We start from the raw sequence: 17,532 nt of genomic DNA, 5'->3' as shown, positions 1-17,532 counted from the left end.
ATATTATCAGCAAGAAATGTACTACATACAGTGTACATTAATAAACAATTTGTTATCATATTATCAGCACTCTACCCTTGAGACAAATACTTTCTATGTACAAATGTGTCTGAAATTTTTAACCATAATTGTGTATCAAAATAGAAATACATGTAGTACACATCAAATTTTGATAATATGATGCATATATATCAAACTAGTTGTAAACTGACATCTTGTCAGTTGTTTGTTATGAACATGAAATCTTTAACCATAATTGTGTATCAAAATAGAAATAGTACACATCAAATTTTTATGATATGATGCATATATATCAAACTACTTGTACAGTGACATCTTGTCAGTTGTTGGTTATGAACATGAGATTACATTCCACCATTACAAAGCTCCGTGAGTGTACATTGTTTTTCATATTTACCAATGAAATGCAAACAAGTTGTTGCATTAACATCCAAATAATCACACAGTTGTATCTAATACTGTTTTAAATGGCAAAGAAAATTAACAAAATAAGAAAAAATAATAACAGAATAATTCTTTTTCAATCTCAAATAGCACTTGAGGTGATAAAAACATTGGAAATGCATAAATTTCTTGCACTAAGAGAATTTGCAAACTCTTACAAACTAATTTCAGGTAACTTTGCATTAATCACCTTGATATGAGTGGTCTCGCATGAGAAAGTTTCACAATTATTTCAAGTTACATGTGTTTTAATACCTGTATTATAACAGTTATTCATATCATGATTTATGGATAATTACCATAAAAAAAGAATATTACTTTTATTTTGGAATTAACTCAGTTCACATTCTCTAGAAAGGGGGGTGGGGGTATGAAAAGATTTACATACTACTGAAAAAAAAAATACAAGGGCTAATTTAGTTCTACAAGAATAACACCAATACATGTACATAAATCTCTGTAAGGAATTTTATATATAATAATGTAAAATTAAAACAAGTTTCAAAGAATAAGTAAGGTGATCAATAATGTCAAATTATTGTTGCAATATGAACATAGATATGATCAAATGCCCTCCCTTCCACTTCAAAAACATAAAATTTAGAAAATGTTACCTTGATAAAGCATAATTCTTGAACAATAAATGACAGTCATTTTTATCAATATGAATCTTTTTCTCATTCTTATAATGCACATTGAGGACAACAAATATTCCTGATTTGGGATGGTGAAGAGAAAAACACCAACATTTATAAATTCCCTTGGACTTTCACACCAAAAATATATTTTTATAAAACCTCCTGAATCAAAATAGTAAAATGTTTTGAGATTAGTTAAGTAAACATGCATTTCTTGCACACTGCTTAAATTAAATAATAGCTATACATGTATAAGAAACCATAAAAGGACCAAAAGTATTCATTATAACTAGAAAACTGACCAGTCAGCAAGGGCCCCGCCATGGGGTAGAATTAATAGGGTGCAGCTTATGGAATGATTAAAAAATGTACGAAGAATAAGCAACAGCAACAGCAACTGTATTCTTAAAATTTCAAGATAATTCCTGAATATTCAAAAACCTGAAAATAATACCCTTGTATTTACATTAGGCAGTAAAGAACAACTTAACATTGAATGTATATTTAAACAATTATGAAGCTTGTGTTATATAAAATGCCAGCCTTCAATGAATGCAAATATCATGAAGGCTTGACCTTAACTTCAAACAAACAGCAGTTGCAGACAAAGGTTTTCATTAATCTTAAAGTGACAGATAAAGAAAAGCCTACTAAATTTTCTGCAGCAGGCTAGATAATTAATCCCAAAGGATTAATTGTACCTCTCTCATCATTTTCTTCTAAAGTTACAATAAGAACTTTTTCAGTATTAATGATAGAATGGGGTTTTTATACAACTACCCTAAAAATTAATAATATTCTTGAATTAACATAAAGTGATGAAAAAGTAAATCAAAAAATCTTCTTTAATCTATTTCTTGTTATTAGAATTTAATGAAATCATAACTATTAAACAAAAATAAATTATAAAAATTTATATTTAAATCCACATTTCAGAGTGTTCATAGCATTCCAAATTGACTTAACTTCAAAACAAACTTCATTTAGACAGAGGTGGTAATTCATCTCAATTTGACAGATAAAGATAATGCTCTGGATTTTCTTCAGGAGGAAAGCTAATTAATCCCAAGGGACTCATAGCAGCATTCAGTTTACAATGGGAACATCTTCAGCAGTTATCTCTCTTTGCCAATGCTTTCATATATAAAGTTAAGGAATCTACCCCACCACCCCAGCTCCAAACCAGGGGACATAGAGAACCAAACTTAGCATCAAAATATGTATTTCTGCCTACTGAACTACCATACCAAATTTGTACTTGATTGGGCAACCATAAAAAAAGTTGCCCATTCATTCTTATGCATAGTTAAGGAATCTACCCCACCACCCCAGCTCCAAACCAGAAGACATAGAGAACCAAACTTAGCATCAAAATATGTATTTCTGCCTACTGAACTACCATACCAAATTTGAACTTGATTGGGCAACCATAAAAAAAGTTATTAGAAAAAAAAACAGAAAATTTGTGGATGGAAGATGGACAGACGGACAGACAGACAGACGGACGGACAGAGTGATTACTATAGGGCACCCGCAAATCCTTGCGGGGCCCTAATGAAAATGTATGCATTCTTTATAATCAGGCAACTAATTAAGGTACTAATGAGTAGGGTTTGGCACAATCTCTGATGTGCTTAATTTATGAAACATTACAAAGTTTCAATTTTCACTTTTCTTATAAGTTTTAAATACACTTCAATATAAATACACATACAATACATTGTACAAAATTTTCATGAAAGACATAGAAGAAAGCCATTTTTCACATGCTTAAAGAAATGAAACTGGAAAAAGCTAAATGCCAAGCAAATGACAAAAAATATTTTAAAGTGAATAAAAAAAAAATGACATCTTTAGTCATCAGAACTTTCCTCCATTTGATTCTCTTCTTGGGAATTCTTCTTAAAAATTTGAAGACCAGCCAAGACTTGTTCTATCACAGTGTGCGCTAATTTCTTTACCTCACACAATGCACTTGGATTGGCTTCTAGAGACTCTAACATTTCTAAGCCTCCTTCACTTTTCAGCAATCGGCAGTATCTTTCCGCTGTCATAGAGAGAAATACAGTAAGTCCTCTATTTACAGACTGAAAAATGCACACTGAAGTAATTTTAAAAAATCTAACACTAAAATAAATCAGAAAACTAATCAACAAGCAAAATGATGGAGCTTTTCTGATCAATGCCTGTCCACCTCCTTTTTAAAAAAACAAGAGGCCCAAGGGCCTTGAATCGCTCTTCTGATGAATTGTACAATCAATAACTTCTATTAGAAGCCTCCAACTCTATTAGAATCATAAGACCCAAAATGCATCAACTTACAAAGTTTGATAATATTTAGCCAGTTAAGACTGAAGATATTATAATATTATTATAAAATGCCATAAGTAGGTCACAGTGACCTACCTTTTGATTGAAATTTTCTGAGGACTCAAGATACATTAATTGACAAAGACTGATGATTCTAATTAAATAAGTACCTGAGATATTCAAAAGTAGGTCATCATGACCTACTTTTTGGTCAACATTCTCTGAAAACCCAAGATGCATCATCTGACAAAGTTTGACGATTCTAAGCCAATTAGTACCAGAGATAATTAAATATAGCCATCAAATGTCAAAAGTAGGTCACGGTGACCTACTTTTTGGTCGAAGTTATTCAAAAACCCATAATAATGCCTAAATTGACAAAATTTGATGATTCTAAGCCAATAAGTACCTGAGATATTCAAAATTAGGTCATCGTGACCTACTTCTTGTTGGACATTCAATGAATCCCTAAGATGCCTCAACTGACAAAGTTTGATAATTCCGAGCCAATAAGTACCAGATATAATTAAATATAGCCATAAAATGTCAAAAGTAGGTCACAGTGACCTACTTTTTGGTTGACGTTCTCCGAAAACCCAAGGTGCCTAAACTGACAAAGTTTGATGATTCTAAGCTTATACTTACCTGAGATATTCAAAAGTAGGTCACTGTGACCTATTTTTTGGTCGACATTCTCCGAAAACCCAAGATGCCTCAACTGACAAAGTTTGATGATTCTTAGCCAATAAGTGCCTGAGATACTTAAATATAGCCATAAAATGTCAAAAGTAGGTCACTGTGACCTACTTTTTGGTCGACGATCTCCGAAAACCCAAGATGCATCAACTGACAAAGTTTGATGATTTTAGGTCAATAAGTTCCATATATACTTAATTATAGTCACAAAATGTCAAAAGTAGGTCACCATGACCTACTTTTTGGTCGTCACTCTCCGAAAACCCAAGATGCATCAACTCACAAAGTTTGATGATTCTAAGCCAATAAGTACAGGAGATACTTAAATTAAGCCATAAAATGTCCAAAGTAGGTCACCGTGACCTACTTTTAGGTCGTCACTCTCTGAAAACCAAATATGCATGGACTCACAAAGTTTGATGATTCTAAGCTAATAAATACCTAAGATACTTAAATATAGCCATAAAATGTCGAAAATAGGTCATCGTGACCTACATTTTGGTCGACATTTTTCAAAGACCCAAGATGCATCTGCTGACCAAGTTTGATGATCGTAAGTCTTAAGGTAATCAAAATATGCGTTTTAAACAATTTGAAAACAAATGTCGGCGAAATTCAAAAAGTAGGTAACAGTGACCTACTTTTTCATAAATATGTTTGAAGGTCCCAAGATGCATCAAAGTACAAGATTTGATGATTCTAAACCTCCCAGTGTCTGAAATTATGGGATTTAATGTTTTCAAAAGGATAAGTCATAAAGTTCAAAAAGTAGGTCATGGTGACCTACTTTTAAGTTGACATTGTTCATGGTGACCTACTTTTAAGTTGACATTGTTCGAGGACCCAAGGTGCATCAACTGACAAAGTTTGATGATCATAGGCCTTAAAGTGTCCAAAATATGCCTTCAAATCAATTTGAAAACAAATCCCCGCAAAATTTAAAAAATAGGTCACCGTGACCTACTTTTGAGTTAACATGATGCGAAGTCGTAAGATGCATCAACTTACAAGAATTGATGATCCTAGTCCTTATAGTAAGCAAAATATACACGTTTTTATTAATTGTAAATTTAGGTCAACTTTGAAGTGACCTTGAGACCACGCCCTTTGCCCCAGGGTAATTCCCCGTGCAAATTTTTATCTTCGATATATCCTGATCCTTGTAAGTAAGTTTGGTGAAAATCTGCCTGGTGGTTATGGAGAAGAAGATTTTTTAGCAATCAGTACTTTTGGTTTTGTTTTCCTAATTATCTCCCCTTGTTTAAGGGTCCCAACCCTTATTTTAGTATAAATGGTAGCTCTTGGGCCAAGGATACCCTGTGACAAATTTGGTACTGATTGGCCAAGGGGTTCTTGAGCTATGGCCCATATTCTAAAAAGTTTACTCACACCACACAAATGGCCATAGCATTAGCTCTTTGAGCCTTTGGCTCAGAAGAGCTAAAAATTCTGCAGAACCACTGAGCTGATTTTGACCAAACTTGACACAGGATATCTTTTAATACAGGGTTTATTTATAAATCTGTCTAAATGAAAAGTCATGTTCCCTTTCAAGAGTTTTTATTTAAAATCTCATTTTCAAGAGCCAAAAATCTAGGAAACATGTGAAAGCTTCTTGGCTTCAGATTTCAAGGAATACTCACGATAAACCCTGGTTAGGTTGCATAGTGCCCATACAGCCCAGTACTGAGCTGCGGGGGTACTGGACTTCAGAAGATTTAGTATTGGGCCAAAGGACCTGTAAGAAAAATACAGATTTACATTCAAGATGAATAAAAAATAAGAATTCCTATACCACACCAACTATACCACAGACGCTTGCTCCTTAGTTATTTGTATCAAATACAGTCAAACCTTGTTAACTCAAACTTGATGATTTGTCAAAGTTATTTTGCAGTTAAAGCCATGTTTTCTGAATATTTTTTGCACTTTTTATCTTAAATTTTTCCAGTATACAATATATGGGTGTTCAAAAAGCAAAGTTTATATGTATATATTTGGACAGAAAGAAGACAAATTATCTATATAATTATCCACAACATCATGACATGGAGGATTTTACCTATAGTTTATATTCCTCTTGCTGTCCAATGGCCATCTTTCTATGGCTTTGAACATCCTCATTATGACTTGATCCCTGGTAGGGTCCATGACCGTCCAGGCTTCCTTGCCGTCTGCCATGATGTGGGAGAATATTCCTACAGCATTGTAGCTCACTTCTATTCCATCCTTCTCCGACTCCATTAACTCGCTAGAAATCAGTAAAACTTGTTTAGTACAAACACAGATATTGTGAATTCACAGATAAAGCGATGTTATCTTGGATCCCAAGCTATATGAATTTTAAGAATTCCCTATAAGGATATAACAAATTATGGATATAGCAAAGTAATTTAATAGTCCCAGTGACTTAGTTATAACCAAGTTTTACTGTATTGCAGCAAGGTTTTCCATTTACTTTCACATCATTTATGTTTATCTTTGATATATGAATTTTCCTTTCTTACTTTTTCTTTCTCAAATTTTGAAATTTTAAGTACATGTCCTTTTTAAAAGTATATTTTGTTTGTTTGATAAAACTGATCTAATTAAAGAAGACTTACCAGAAAGTGATCAAGAAATCTCCTCTCATCAGTTGCTTTCTAAGTTCCTTAACTTCAGCTATATTTCCCTGAAAAGATCAAGCAATAAAATTCTTTGGTCACCTCTTTTCATATGTTGTATTTCTTTATAAATGACTGACACTGATTGTATAAATAATTTCTTATATTATCAGATTATCATGTCAAGAAAAAATTACAAAGACCAAACAGAAAATCACAAAAACAACATACTAGTAGTCAATCATGATGATTATACTGGAAACCAATGAAAAAAATAAATTATCGGAGCATAATTATATAAACCTTCAACAGTTTGTATACTTTATCTTACCATTAGACCCATCATGTTTCTGAGAAGTTCTTCATTGTTGGGAAATTTCTGCAAAAAAATATTTTAAATTTAAAAATTATCAAGATTACATGTACGTTGGTAGAAAAACTGAAAAACACTATTTTGTTGTAATGCTATATTTAAGATGATAGGGAATTTAATCTAATAATCACTCATGAAAGAAAGTACACCACCATAGCACATGATACACTCATTGAAAATACATTCCATCTTAAGATGGGCGTATAAAAAATCTTTGAAAGAATGAGTCAAGTCATCAATTCTCTTACCTGTAAACATTTTTTGAATAAATCTAGACCATCATTGTCTATAAATCTCCTGCAATTTTCAGCTGTCTCATAGCTGTGTCAAAAAATCTTCTAAATATGTGATTAAAAAAACCTATTTGAACAAGAGGTGTTTGTACCATAAATAATAAACTCCCAACTTTATTATTGCTTCTTAGGGGCATAATCTCTGAAAAAAATTAGATTTAATCTTTTTTGACCTAGATATTCATCTGATAAATCTGCATACCAAATTACGTTTCAGTATGTGCAACCTCTGTGAAGAAAATTTAATTCTCGCGTTTAATGATTGATTTTTTTTTAAGTATTAAAGGGCAATAACCACAATTCGTGAAAAATGGCGCAATCGCTAATCAAGACAAATGATTATCTAGATATGTCTGATAAAGTTTAGTGATCTACCAAATTTCATTTCAGATGACGCAATCTGTGAAGAAAATGAATGGAAACACGTGACAAATAATTGGCTTTTTTGCCAAGGGTTTATGGGGCATAACTATTCCAAAAACCCTTTGCTAGCGAAGATGCAATTCTCTTACCTGTAAACATTTTTTGAATAAATCTAGACCATCATTGTCTATAAATCGCCGACAATTTTCAGCTGTCTCATCTGTTAAAAAAAAGACTTCTAAATTATTGTAAGTCTCTAAAAAAAACTTTTTTTGAAAAATTCAAACTATGTGCCATTGTATTTAATAACAAGGATTTCATGTTTACTTATTTGTAATATTAACACTGACTATCTAATATTGGAACTTGAGTATCTAAAAAAGAATGATTAAAGTGCCTTACCAAGTGAGACAAAATCTTAATATATGCTTCTGTTGAAAATGAAATCTTCCCATTTCTCTTAATATTTTTCATGCCTACATACATTTCATGTTTTGGTAAACAATACAACCTGTGAACAACAGTAGTTTTGTACTTTTACACACAACCGATGTTCAGCAGCAAAGCAATATGCTCTCCCTTCTTTGAATGGTGGCAAAAAATTCAAACTATGTGCCATTGTGTTTTACGGTGTATAACAAGGATTTCATGTTTATTCATTAGTAATATTAACACTGACTATCAAATATTGGAACTTGAGTATCTAAAAAAGAATTATTAAAGTGCCTTGCCAAGCGAGACAAAATCTTAATACATGTATATGCTTCTGTTCTCAATGAAATCTTCCCATTTCTCTCATTATTTTTCATGCCTACATGCATTTCATGATCCAGTATCAATACTTATACAATACAATACACTCACCTGTGATGTTCCACATCATGCTCCAGGCCACTTCCATATTTTCATCACACTGCTCCAGTGCCAGTTTTCTTTTTATAATTTTCAGCATGGCCTAAGTGTAAGTAGAAAACAATTAGCCATTATCTTCTGAACATTACTTTATCATTATCATGTTCATAATGAAGCATTTTTCACTTCTAAAACACAAGAAAATATTGAATTTCATCAAAATACAAAACTTTTGCAATGACTTTGTAAAAAAAATGTTATTGATTCTTGTGTGTAAGAAGCTTCTCTTTTTTTTTTCTTTATATTGATTTAAAAAGTTCTGAAAGGACAGTATGACCAAAAACAATGAAACAATCCACTCTATGCTTTGATGAAAGATGCTAATACATTATTTTCTGTTGCAGACAAGATATAACTCTTTTTTCAAACCTCAATAGCCCCCAGCTCCCCGAATGTCAGTTTTTCTTCGCCGTCCACCTGGCAGGCGATACAGTTCAACAGGATTATCCCCAGTCTCTGAATGAACTCCTCCTGTGAATCTGAAGCGACGACCTCCATCAGATTCTTGGTCATACGCCGATGACAGAAGGTCTGGAATTAAAAACAATGGGGCCAAGGATTTAACAGTCAACGAAGTGATGTATTATCAGAGGTGAATATACTTAAAGGGAAATAACTTCTCTCTAGAATAGTCTAGAATATAGTTGTCACTGTTTCCAAATATTAATAAGTAAACATACCATGTTGTCTGGGAGGTTCATGCTACAGAAATTCAGCAGTACATTTCTCAGCACCTTTAAAAGAGAAAAAAATAATAAACATTAAAAATAAGTCCAGTACATACATGCATAAGCATTCAAAATTCCCTCCCTGCCTCCCAGAAATATTTATTTATTAAGATTTATCACAAGATACATTTTACCTGGTGTCGTGTCTGAGGTATATAAGGAGCATAAAGATGTTCGCCAAGACTTACTGTAAACAGAGTTATTTTCGCCCTGTGTTATTTTTGCCCTTTCAAACTTGCAAACAATTTTGCCCCATTTTAAATTTGCCCAGTAATAGTTTTGTTTAAGAAATTATACTGTTTTCTTTGAATTCGCCCCCTTATAAAATCGCCCAAATGAGGGTAGGCCGAAAGGGATAAAAATAAAACGGGGAAAAAATTTCCTTGTACAGTAAAACTGGTTTAGTACGAATACGGATATTGCAAATTCACGGATATAGCAAAGTTAATTTGGATTCCCAGCTATATAAATTTAATGAATTTATTATACGATTATAACGAATTACAGATATAGCGAAGTAATTTCATAGGTCCCAGCAACTTTGTTATAACTGAGTTTTGCTGTATACTGTATACTTGTAGGAGAACAATAAAACTTACTGTTTTATCCAATCTATGTTCTTCCATAGCATCCAACAAAGTCCAAATAACTCTCCTGAAATGACAAAATACTCTCTTTGTACATAGTCACCCCGCAAACAGCAGAACTAAGTGTTATTCAATGTATCAAAAAATTGTCCATCTACTTGATTTGTATTCGTGTGCAAAATATATCCACAAGTTCCGCAACCTACTTTAACTCACAAATAAAAATCGACACAAACCAATCATTTTGCTTAGTATTTGTAGAGAAATGTTTCCTCAGTCGTGAAAATTAATTGTCACGGATTGATTTCAAACTAACATTTTGCAAATAAAAGATGACATGATTAATAGTTGGTTTACAGTATATCATTGCTTCTTAAGTTACCTCTGCACATGTACACGTATATATTCTGTATGGTGTTTATAATGTTTAAATGTTAACCAACCATTTGAAATTAATTATTGTACATGTATATATAAATTTCTCACTGACAAATCTACTAAGATTCCCCAATTTCTGAAGCCCACAGTGTTAACTGTAGATAACACAGTATCAATTGTACATGACTATATCCTGGCTTTATTTTACCTTCTCTGAAGCTGTGTGACCTTTTCTCTGTTCACTCCTTTGAGTATATAGAATAGGGCAGCACTGTAAACAAAATCAATCTACATTAAACATTGACAAATTTTAATAGGGTCTTGAAACAACATACAACATTACCTTTAACTGATACATGTACAATATTTTAGTTCATATGAACCAAAGGCTCAGGTAAGTTTTTCTGATCACATTCTTACTGGTTTCTGTCTGTCTATTAACTTTTCATATTTTTTTCTTAAAAGGGAACCACTAGGCCAATTTCAACCTATCTTGCTGAAAGTATCTTTTGGTAAAGGGGATTCAAGTTTGTTCAAACAAATGGCCATGCCTTCTTCCAAAGGGAGATGCTTATGAATTAGTGATAAATTATTGACATTTAAAATTCTTTTTCTCAAGAACCACTGGGCTAGTCAAGAGATTAAAGTTTGATTGACTGAGAGTCACTTCTACACAGTATCTAAATTAAACATGAACTGACCTTCCAGAAATCTGAACCTGCTTATTCTTCCAGTTATGCTTCATCCCGGCCACAGTGGACTAAAATGAAACAAGAAAAATGCTTTTAATTGCTTTAATCAAACAATATCTTCACAACTAGACATGCCTCAGACAATTTTCCCAATTAGTTTTGATTGATGCATATTGCTTACCGAGGGGACATGTATTAAATGCTTCTCTCTGTTTAAAATTAATGACACTGTTCTGGGACATTAGCAGAGAAAAGTCAAAGAATGAACTACCATAGACATATAACATTTGGCTGTGTATTATATTTAGCTCCTTTCGCAGAGAGCATCTTCCGCTAAATGAAGTACATTTCTTAGTGTCTTTTTTACATATATTCATATAAAACACATTCAAAAGGCACTTATTCAAATCTCCAACAACTTCCTAAAATATCAATTTCCGCCAAATATCATACACACCAAATAAAATACATTTACAGTTAATATCAATCAGTGCTATATAAACTACACTAGAGCTAGATAATTATGTACAGTGAATGCCCCAGCCATTTCTGGAGATGTGAAAAGTAACAACAGAGATCAACCAGAGATCCCCTTAATGACTAAATATAATTAGTGATCCTACCTCTAATGCCTGGCACTGATCATGCACTTCTTCATAACGAAGCATTTGGAAAAGATGATTCAGGGCTGAAGTGAGAAGATGTTCCTTGTCTTTATAAAGTCGCAGGGCTAGCAAAATCTGTTCTTCTGTGTGGCTACCGGTCACCTGAAATTTCAACGCAACAATTACTTTTAAATTAGTCATTAATCACTCAGTTCTATACCCCAACATTTCAACAAATTACTCAAATTTGAATTGTTCATTGTTTAATAAAAGCAAGGACCTTAATTTCTAGGTTTTTTCCCCTATATTTAACCTTTTTTGCTGGTATATATTACTCTTTCTGTTGGTATATATTACCCCTTTCAACTGGAGTATACTGTATATAGGAAAATTTTTGCCCCCATTTTATTTTCGCCCTTTCGCCCTCCTCGCAATTGGGTGATTTTAAAGCTGGGTGAAATAATAGTAAGAAAATGGCATTAAATCTTAAACAAAACTGTGTCTGGGCCAATTTTAAATGGAACAAAATCTTTTGCAGGTGGAAAAAAAAGCGAAAATAAGACACAGCAAAAATAATCCGGTATACAGTACATGTATTACCCTTTTGCTGGTATATATTACCCTTTTAGCTGGTATATATTACCCTTTTAGCAGGTATATTTGCACGTTCACATGGACTATCAGGACAGTCCAGCAGGCCCAGAAATTCCAATTCTTTCCCTTCAAGTCCTGGGATGCAACAATCTCTGTATGAAAATAAAAAGATTAAATGTATACCTATAATAAAATCTCTATTCTAAATGGGCATGTACGATTTCATGAATTTAACATGATAGTAGAACATGTTGTGTGCAATGTTTATCATTGATAAAACAAAAGGTATACATGTACTTCCATGCATATCAAGTAACTTGAAATATATATTGTAAATGGCAAGGTGGCTAAGCATGACTTTCTGAGCCAAGTTGTGCTCATAGCCATAATTGCATAGAAAGGACAAGGAGAGGTAATGGCCGAATCTGGCCCCCTATTTGATGTAAAAATCAGAACACTGGTATAAATTGTGAAAGTTTATAGTTAAAGAACTTAAACTGATGCTTGCTTTAAAACCAGCAATAATTTGGATTCAAAGGTTACATAGAGGTCACAAGAAGGTGCAGAATTAGGATATTTTCCCAAATTTCCTCTAAGGCTGGGACGATATATCAATATATTGATATATCGTGATGTATGTGAGGACGATACACATATCGATACATTTGAACAAATATCGAAATATCGCCCAAAAAAATCTTACTTCTGTTTTTCTTTGTTTATTTAACATTTGGCCAGGGGTTTAATATATAAAATAAATAAGTTAAATATAAATATAGAAATGAAATAAATAATAATTAACACCACTTGAGTAAAATATTTTTGTTTTACAACATATAAACAACTGTTTTGAATAAATTATTGTCATTTGCAAAGAAATAATTTGTTTATTTCAATGCAACAAAAGATTTTATAAGCAATTAAACATATCGTGATACATATCGCATTGTGGCTCAAATATCGTGATAAATGTATCAATGTAGAAAAAGTTGTATCGTCCCAGCCCTAATTTCCTCAATTCTTGTGGAATATCATCTTACTTGAGATACTTTTCTCTTCGGAAAAAATAGAGCACATGCAGTCTTGCCTATCTGAGATTTTTGCACATATCCTTCTTACCCTATCTTGTCCTTTCTTAACTAAATCTGTGTTCTTGAACATTTTTCAATTCTTTTTTACTTTTACCTCTTTTCTGCTTGCATTCTGAAACTCGCCAAATTTGTTCCTGAAATATCCAAAGAGGTTAGTTTTGGTAAGTTTTCCACGATGTACTCCATGCATTCTTCAGGGTTGTTATGGAAACATGGATTCTCCTCTGTTCCTGATAAGTCTAGGTGTCTACAGAAATAAAAAAAAAATAAATTTCTACACTGATAAGATAGCAAATAAAAAACAACATTTTAGATATACACAGCTTGAATGTTAAATTATTTAAAATATATAATTATATAGGTATGTATATAAAATTTTTTGAATGTATAGTATACCAATGAAGAAAAAAAAATCAAAAAATTAAATTAGATAGTACATGGTTTTAATGAAAATAATTAGCTTACCTCAATTTCTTGGCTTTGCAAATATTTTTTAAAGCCTCCTGCAAATCATTGATGCTTATGCAACTTAAGTCGAGGGAGAGTAAATTTTCCAGTTCTTCGAGACAGTCCATTAATTCAAGGTCAATGACACATGATGATAAATCTAAATAGGTCAAATTTTTTAAGGGACACAAAATGGCCGCCAGTACACTGTGTCCACTACTTGGGTCAGTTTTGTTGTCGTCGCCTTCAAATAAAGCATCCCGTAATACTAATTTTCTAAGGTTTGGACATTTGAAGATGTAATCTAGGCAGAATTTGTTCCCATCATTGCAGTCAGGTTCTGAGTCCAATTCACTCATGTCCATTAAATACAAATAACCAATCAAATTCTGAATGAGACTGTAAGCATCACCAATGATCAGTGATAAAAGGGTTCCCCCAAGTTTATTGATAACTCTTACATGACCTTCGTCCAGATTGCAATGAGACAGGTTTAATTCTCGGATAGGGTGTCCACATGCAAAAGACAATGTTTCTGCATCAATTGAACGCCACGACAAGTCCACTCTGTTTAGTCTCGTAAAAGATGTGTCATTAAAAATTGACAGCCATGCTAAATCATCGGGGTATTCTTCATACATAGACTGGAATAATTTGTCACACAAGCTGGGGTGCTGCAAGGAGATGCCTTCCTTCAGTTTATAGCCATTAGTTAGTTTGTCAGCAAAAGAATCAATATTTTTCACAACTACTTTCATACACAGATCTTCTAAACATTCTGGATTGTTGTCTGGCCAAGAACAAGCCATTTTTACAGTCAATATAAAAACTTGGTCTGAAAAATGAAACAAACTAAAGTTCAGGTTCCTGTACATGCATTATTAATTTTAAAAAAGTGTAATTTCTACAGTATATGCTACAAACTCGGAGATGAACTGTAACTACATCTTTGAAACATGTCAGTGGAAATTTTAGTGAGACGCAAATTTAGTGATTTGTCCTTAAAAACTGTTAATTTATTTTTAGTGAGATGTTATTTTAGCAATTTTGAAATGCACATTAAATAAGCTATCACAAATAAAACGCAATTAATTTTTAGCGATATTTAATTTTAGCTCAACCTAATAATGCCAAATTTAATATATTTCTGTTGACAGTCAAAACAAAGTTACACACAAATACATGTAAGTTATTAATTTTCTCAAGGACCATCAACAGACAAGCATTTAGCATATGTGCCTCCAAATATTATAAAAATAATTCAAGGTTTAGCCATGTTGAATGTGTTGAAGGATACAATGTATATAATTTGTCATCTGTTGGATATAGAAATGCAACCAGCAGTCAAGTTAATTTGAAGTCAATCGAGAGTGTTCTCATATACATGTCTAACACTTGTATTTATACGAAAATGTCCAATGCTATATTAACTAATGTGTTACACTGAAATCTGAAAGTGGCATACAAATTACAAGGTATCTGTTGAGCAAATTTTTGTGTGAATCCAGAATTCCATCTCAGCACTCCATGCAACAATGGCAAATAGACCTATGATTATAAACATTTAACATTTAAATATCTTTGTCCGAGATAAAACTACAAAATAGTAATAAATCTTTTCAATGATTTCTTCATTAAGTTACTGGTTTGCGAAAAGGGGGTGGTTAAAAATAATCATGAAGGGGCCAGGGAAAAAAAAGGAAATTGGGCTAGGCTAGGATCAAGCAATTGAATTTAAAATAATTTAAATGTAAGGAATAAGCACAGGCACCTGAAGTGAAAGCAGTCAAATTCTCTGGTTTTATGATGATGATAAGCTATTGGCTTGCCTGATAATTTTATCCATGGACGCCTTCAGAGTTTAATATAGCTGCAGATCCCTTTAAGTCGTTATGGTTTTATTTATTTGGTTTATATCCATAATGTTTATTTTTTATGGCTGTTTGCTATTCATTTAAACCTCTGATGCTGCAAAAAAGGTGCAATTTACGACACAATAATTTTTGCGCATTTTTGGGGAGAATTTCTCCTCTTTTTAGCATTGGTCAATCAACTACCTTTTACTCCCTAATTCTAGACACATTCTGTAGCAATATGTATATTTTATCCACCTCCCAACCATTTATAGCTGTCTTTACAGTCAAACTGGCTTGAAGTGAATTTACAACAATCTAACAAATAATTTTAATCAAGTGAGTTTATCACTTGTAGAGACTATACTATAAAAGCTTGGGAGATTTTTCAAAATTTAATAAATGGAATCAGCTGATTCATTAAACGAATTTTGCCGATATATAGAAAACTAAAAAAATAATTCGTATATCAAAATACAATGTTGGAAGTACATCATTAATGAATTCATTTCATTATTTTAAATAATTAATATACATATTTAATGTTCCATTTGGATCCATTTGATTTCCTTTTGGGTCCATTTGGGTTCCATTTGGGTAAATCGACGTTGTATGGAATTGACCGATGTTGAAAAGTGGAGAAATTCTCCCCAAAAGTGCGCAAAAATATGGCGCTGAAAATTGCACCTCTTTTGCATTACAGGATCTGTAGCGTAATGGTCAAAGACAAATATATAAAAAAACTATAAAGCTACATATCTGCAGCTAAGTTTAATATACAAACTATCATGAAGGCCAATCACTTAAAATAGACAGTTATTCCTTTAAAAAATTTAATTCATGCAGATTCTTAAATTTATTTTTGCATCTACTTTGAAATGCCTTTCATTAAAAAATGTTAGACTATCTCTTACAGTCTTGTATGCAATAATCTGTAGATTACACAACAGGCACTGCGCAATTTTACGAATTCATTTTGACGATATAATTTCGCCATGCTGTATAAATTAAAAGCTATTTTCCTAAGGAATATACACCAAATATTAAGTTGACCTACATTATTTAAACGGTAATTTAAGGCAAAAAGTGCTTAAAAGTCAGGTTCATCTTTCAGCTCCTTCGTGATAACCGGAAATTTACTTGCAGTGGATAAATAACAAACTTGCCTGGTGACGGAAATGTATTTTCCGGTATGAGAGGTAATGGCGAGACGATCATGAAACAAGGAGGAAATTATTTGTTTGTTTTTTTTACAACTAATTTATAGGAACTCCGTCTATACAGTACTGAATAAAATTTGAACCCTATTAGTTAGGGGTATAACAAGAGACAGAAATAACTATTGACAACATGTTGATTATGATATATTATATAGGCATTGAAAATTGGGGTTTATCTTTTTCTTTAGCCCCATTCCCACTTTCATTTGTCACACCTTTACCTTATATACAATTTGCTTCATAGAAGTTCTGTTAGAGATGGATTTAATTTCTATTTTTATTATTGAAAGAAATACAGTTAACTTATTCTTGAAAAAGAAGACAAAACACAGATGTGTATGGTCAGTAGATTTGATAGGTGGTAATCGTGCCCCAGAATCATGAAACAGACATACACTTAAGTCCATCTTTCAATCACCTGTGAAATATTTATTAATTGCATATTAATTAGTATTTAAATTAATCTCAATTTTTTCAGACAGCAACTCTTTTGTTAAGCAACTTTGAAAAACCTTTTTATTTTGGGCTGCTTGCTTGTAATTTTTACATTTTAGTAAAACTTAAAGATTATGACTTAAGCTACATGTAGGATGTTTCATCAGATCAGACAGATAGATGGGTTGGTTAATCATGACTGGAGATTTTTTAGGTGCCTGGGTTTGGATCCCAATCTGATCCACTGCA

At 32.4% G+C, this 17,532-nt stretch overlaps 1 protein-coding gene across 2 annotated transcripts; it reads right to left on the bottom strand.

The window, feature by feature from the left end:
- Positions 1 to 1,133: 1,133 nt before the first annotated feature.
- On the bottom strand, positions 1,134 to 16,779 carry LOC134263776 (protein zer-1 homolog). Of its 2 annotated transcripts, XR_009991355.1 has the most exons (18): positions 16,686 to 16,779; positions 13,794 to 14,610; positions 13,423 to 13,575; positions 12,287 to 12,389; positions 11,662 to 11,805; positions 11,048 to 11,106; positions 10,555 to 10,617; positions 9,981 to 10,035; positions 9,334 to 9,387; positions 9,023 to 9,184; positions 8,606 to 8,696; positions 7,891 to 7,961; positions 7,044 to 7,091; positions 6,713 to 6,780; positions 6,172 to 6,360; positions 5,753 to 5,847; positions 1,805 to 3,150; positions 1,134 to 1,762 (listed from the first exon to the last, which is right to left on the bottom strand). XR_009991355.1 is itself a non-coding variant. In XM_062746153.1 (17 exons), exons 2-17 carry the CDS (start codon positions 14,582 to 14,584, stop codon positions 2,957 to 2,959), a joined length of 2,340 nt encoding a protein of 779 aa, XP_062602137.1. In that variant the 5' UTR covers positions 14,585 to 14,610; positions 16,686 to 16,779; the 3' UTR covers positions 1,134 to 2,956. The 2 variants fall into 2 exon arrangements, 1 of the variants encoding a protein (XP_062602137.1); XM_062746153.1 differs by having other exon boundaries at positions 1,134 to 3,150.
- Positions 16,780 to 17,532: the final 753 nt, after the last annotated feature.

This window comes from Saccostrea cucullata, unplaced genomic scaffold, assembly GCF_032062105.1.
Source record: "Saccostrea cucullata isolate Sc308-1 unplaced genomic scaffold, CSIRO_AGI_Scuc_v1 ctg2338, whole genome shotgun sequence".
Lineage (NCBI taxonomy): Eukaryota > Metazoa > Mollusca > Bivalvia > Ostreida > Ostreidae > Saccostrea > Saccostrea cuccullata.
The sequence above is the reverse complement of the archived record's forward strand: the minus strand, read 5'-3'. Positions and strand labels throughout refer to the sequence as shown.

What these genes read in the sequence shown, in the direction of transcription:
- LOC134263776 (XM_062746153.1), bottom strand. Translation starts at nt 14,584, where the DNA reads ATGGCTTGTTCTTGGCCAGACAACAATCCAGAATGTTTAGAAGATCTG. An exon ending in TATTCAAAAAATGTTTACAG is followed by an intron (nt 7,092 to 7,890) that starts GTAAGAGAATTG and finishes ATTTTTTTGCAG; the next exon opens with AAATTTCCCAACAATGAAGA. An exon ending in CAACCTAACCAGGGTTTATC is followed by an intron (nt 3,151 to 5,752) that starts GTGAGTATTCCT and finishes TCTCTATGACAG; the next exon opens with CGGAAAGATACTGCCGATTG.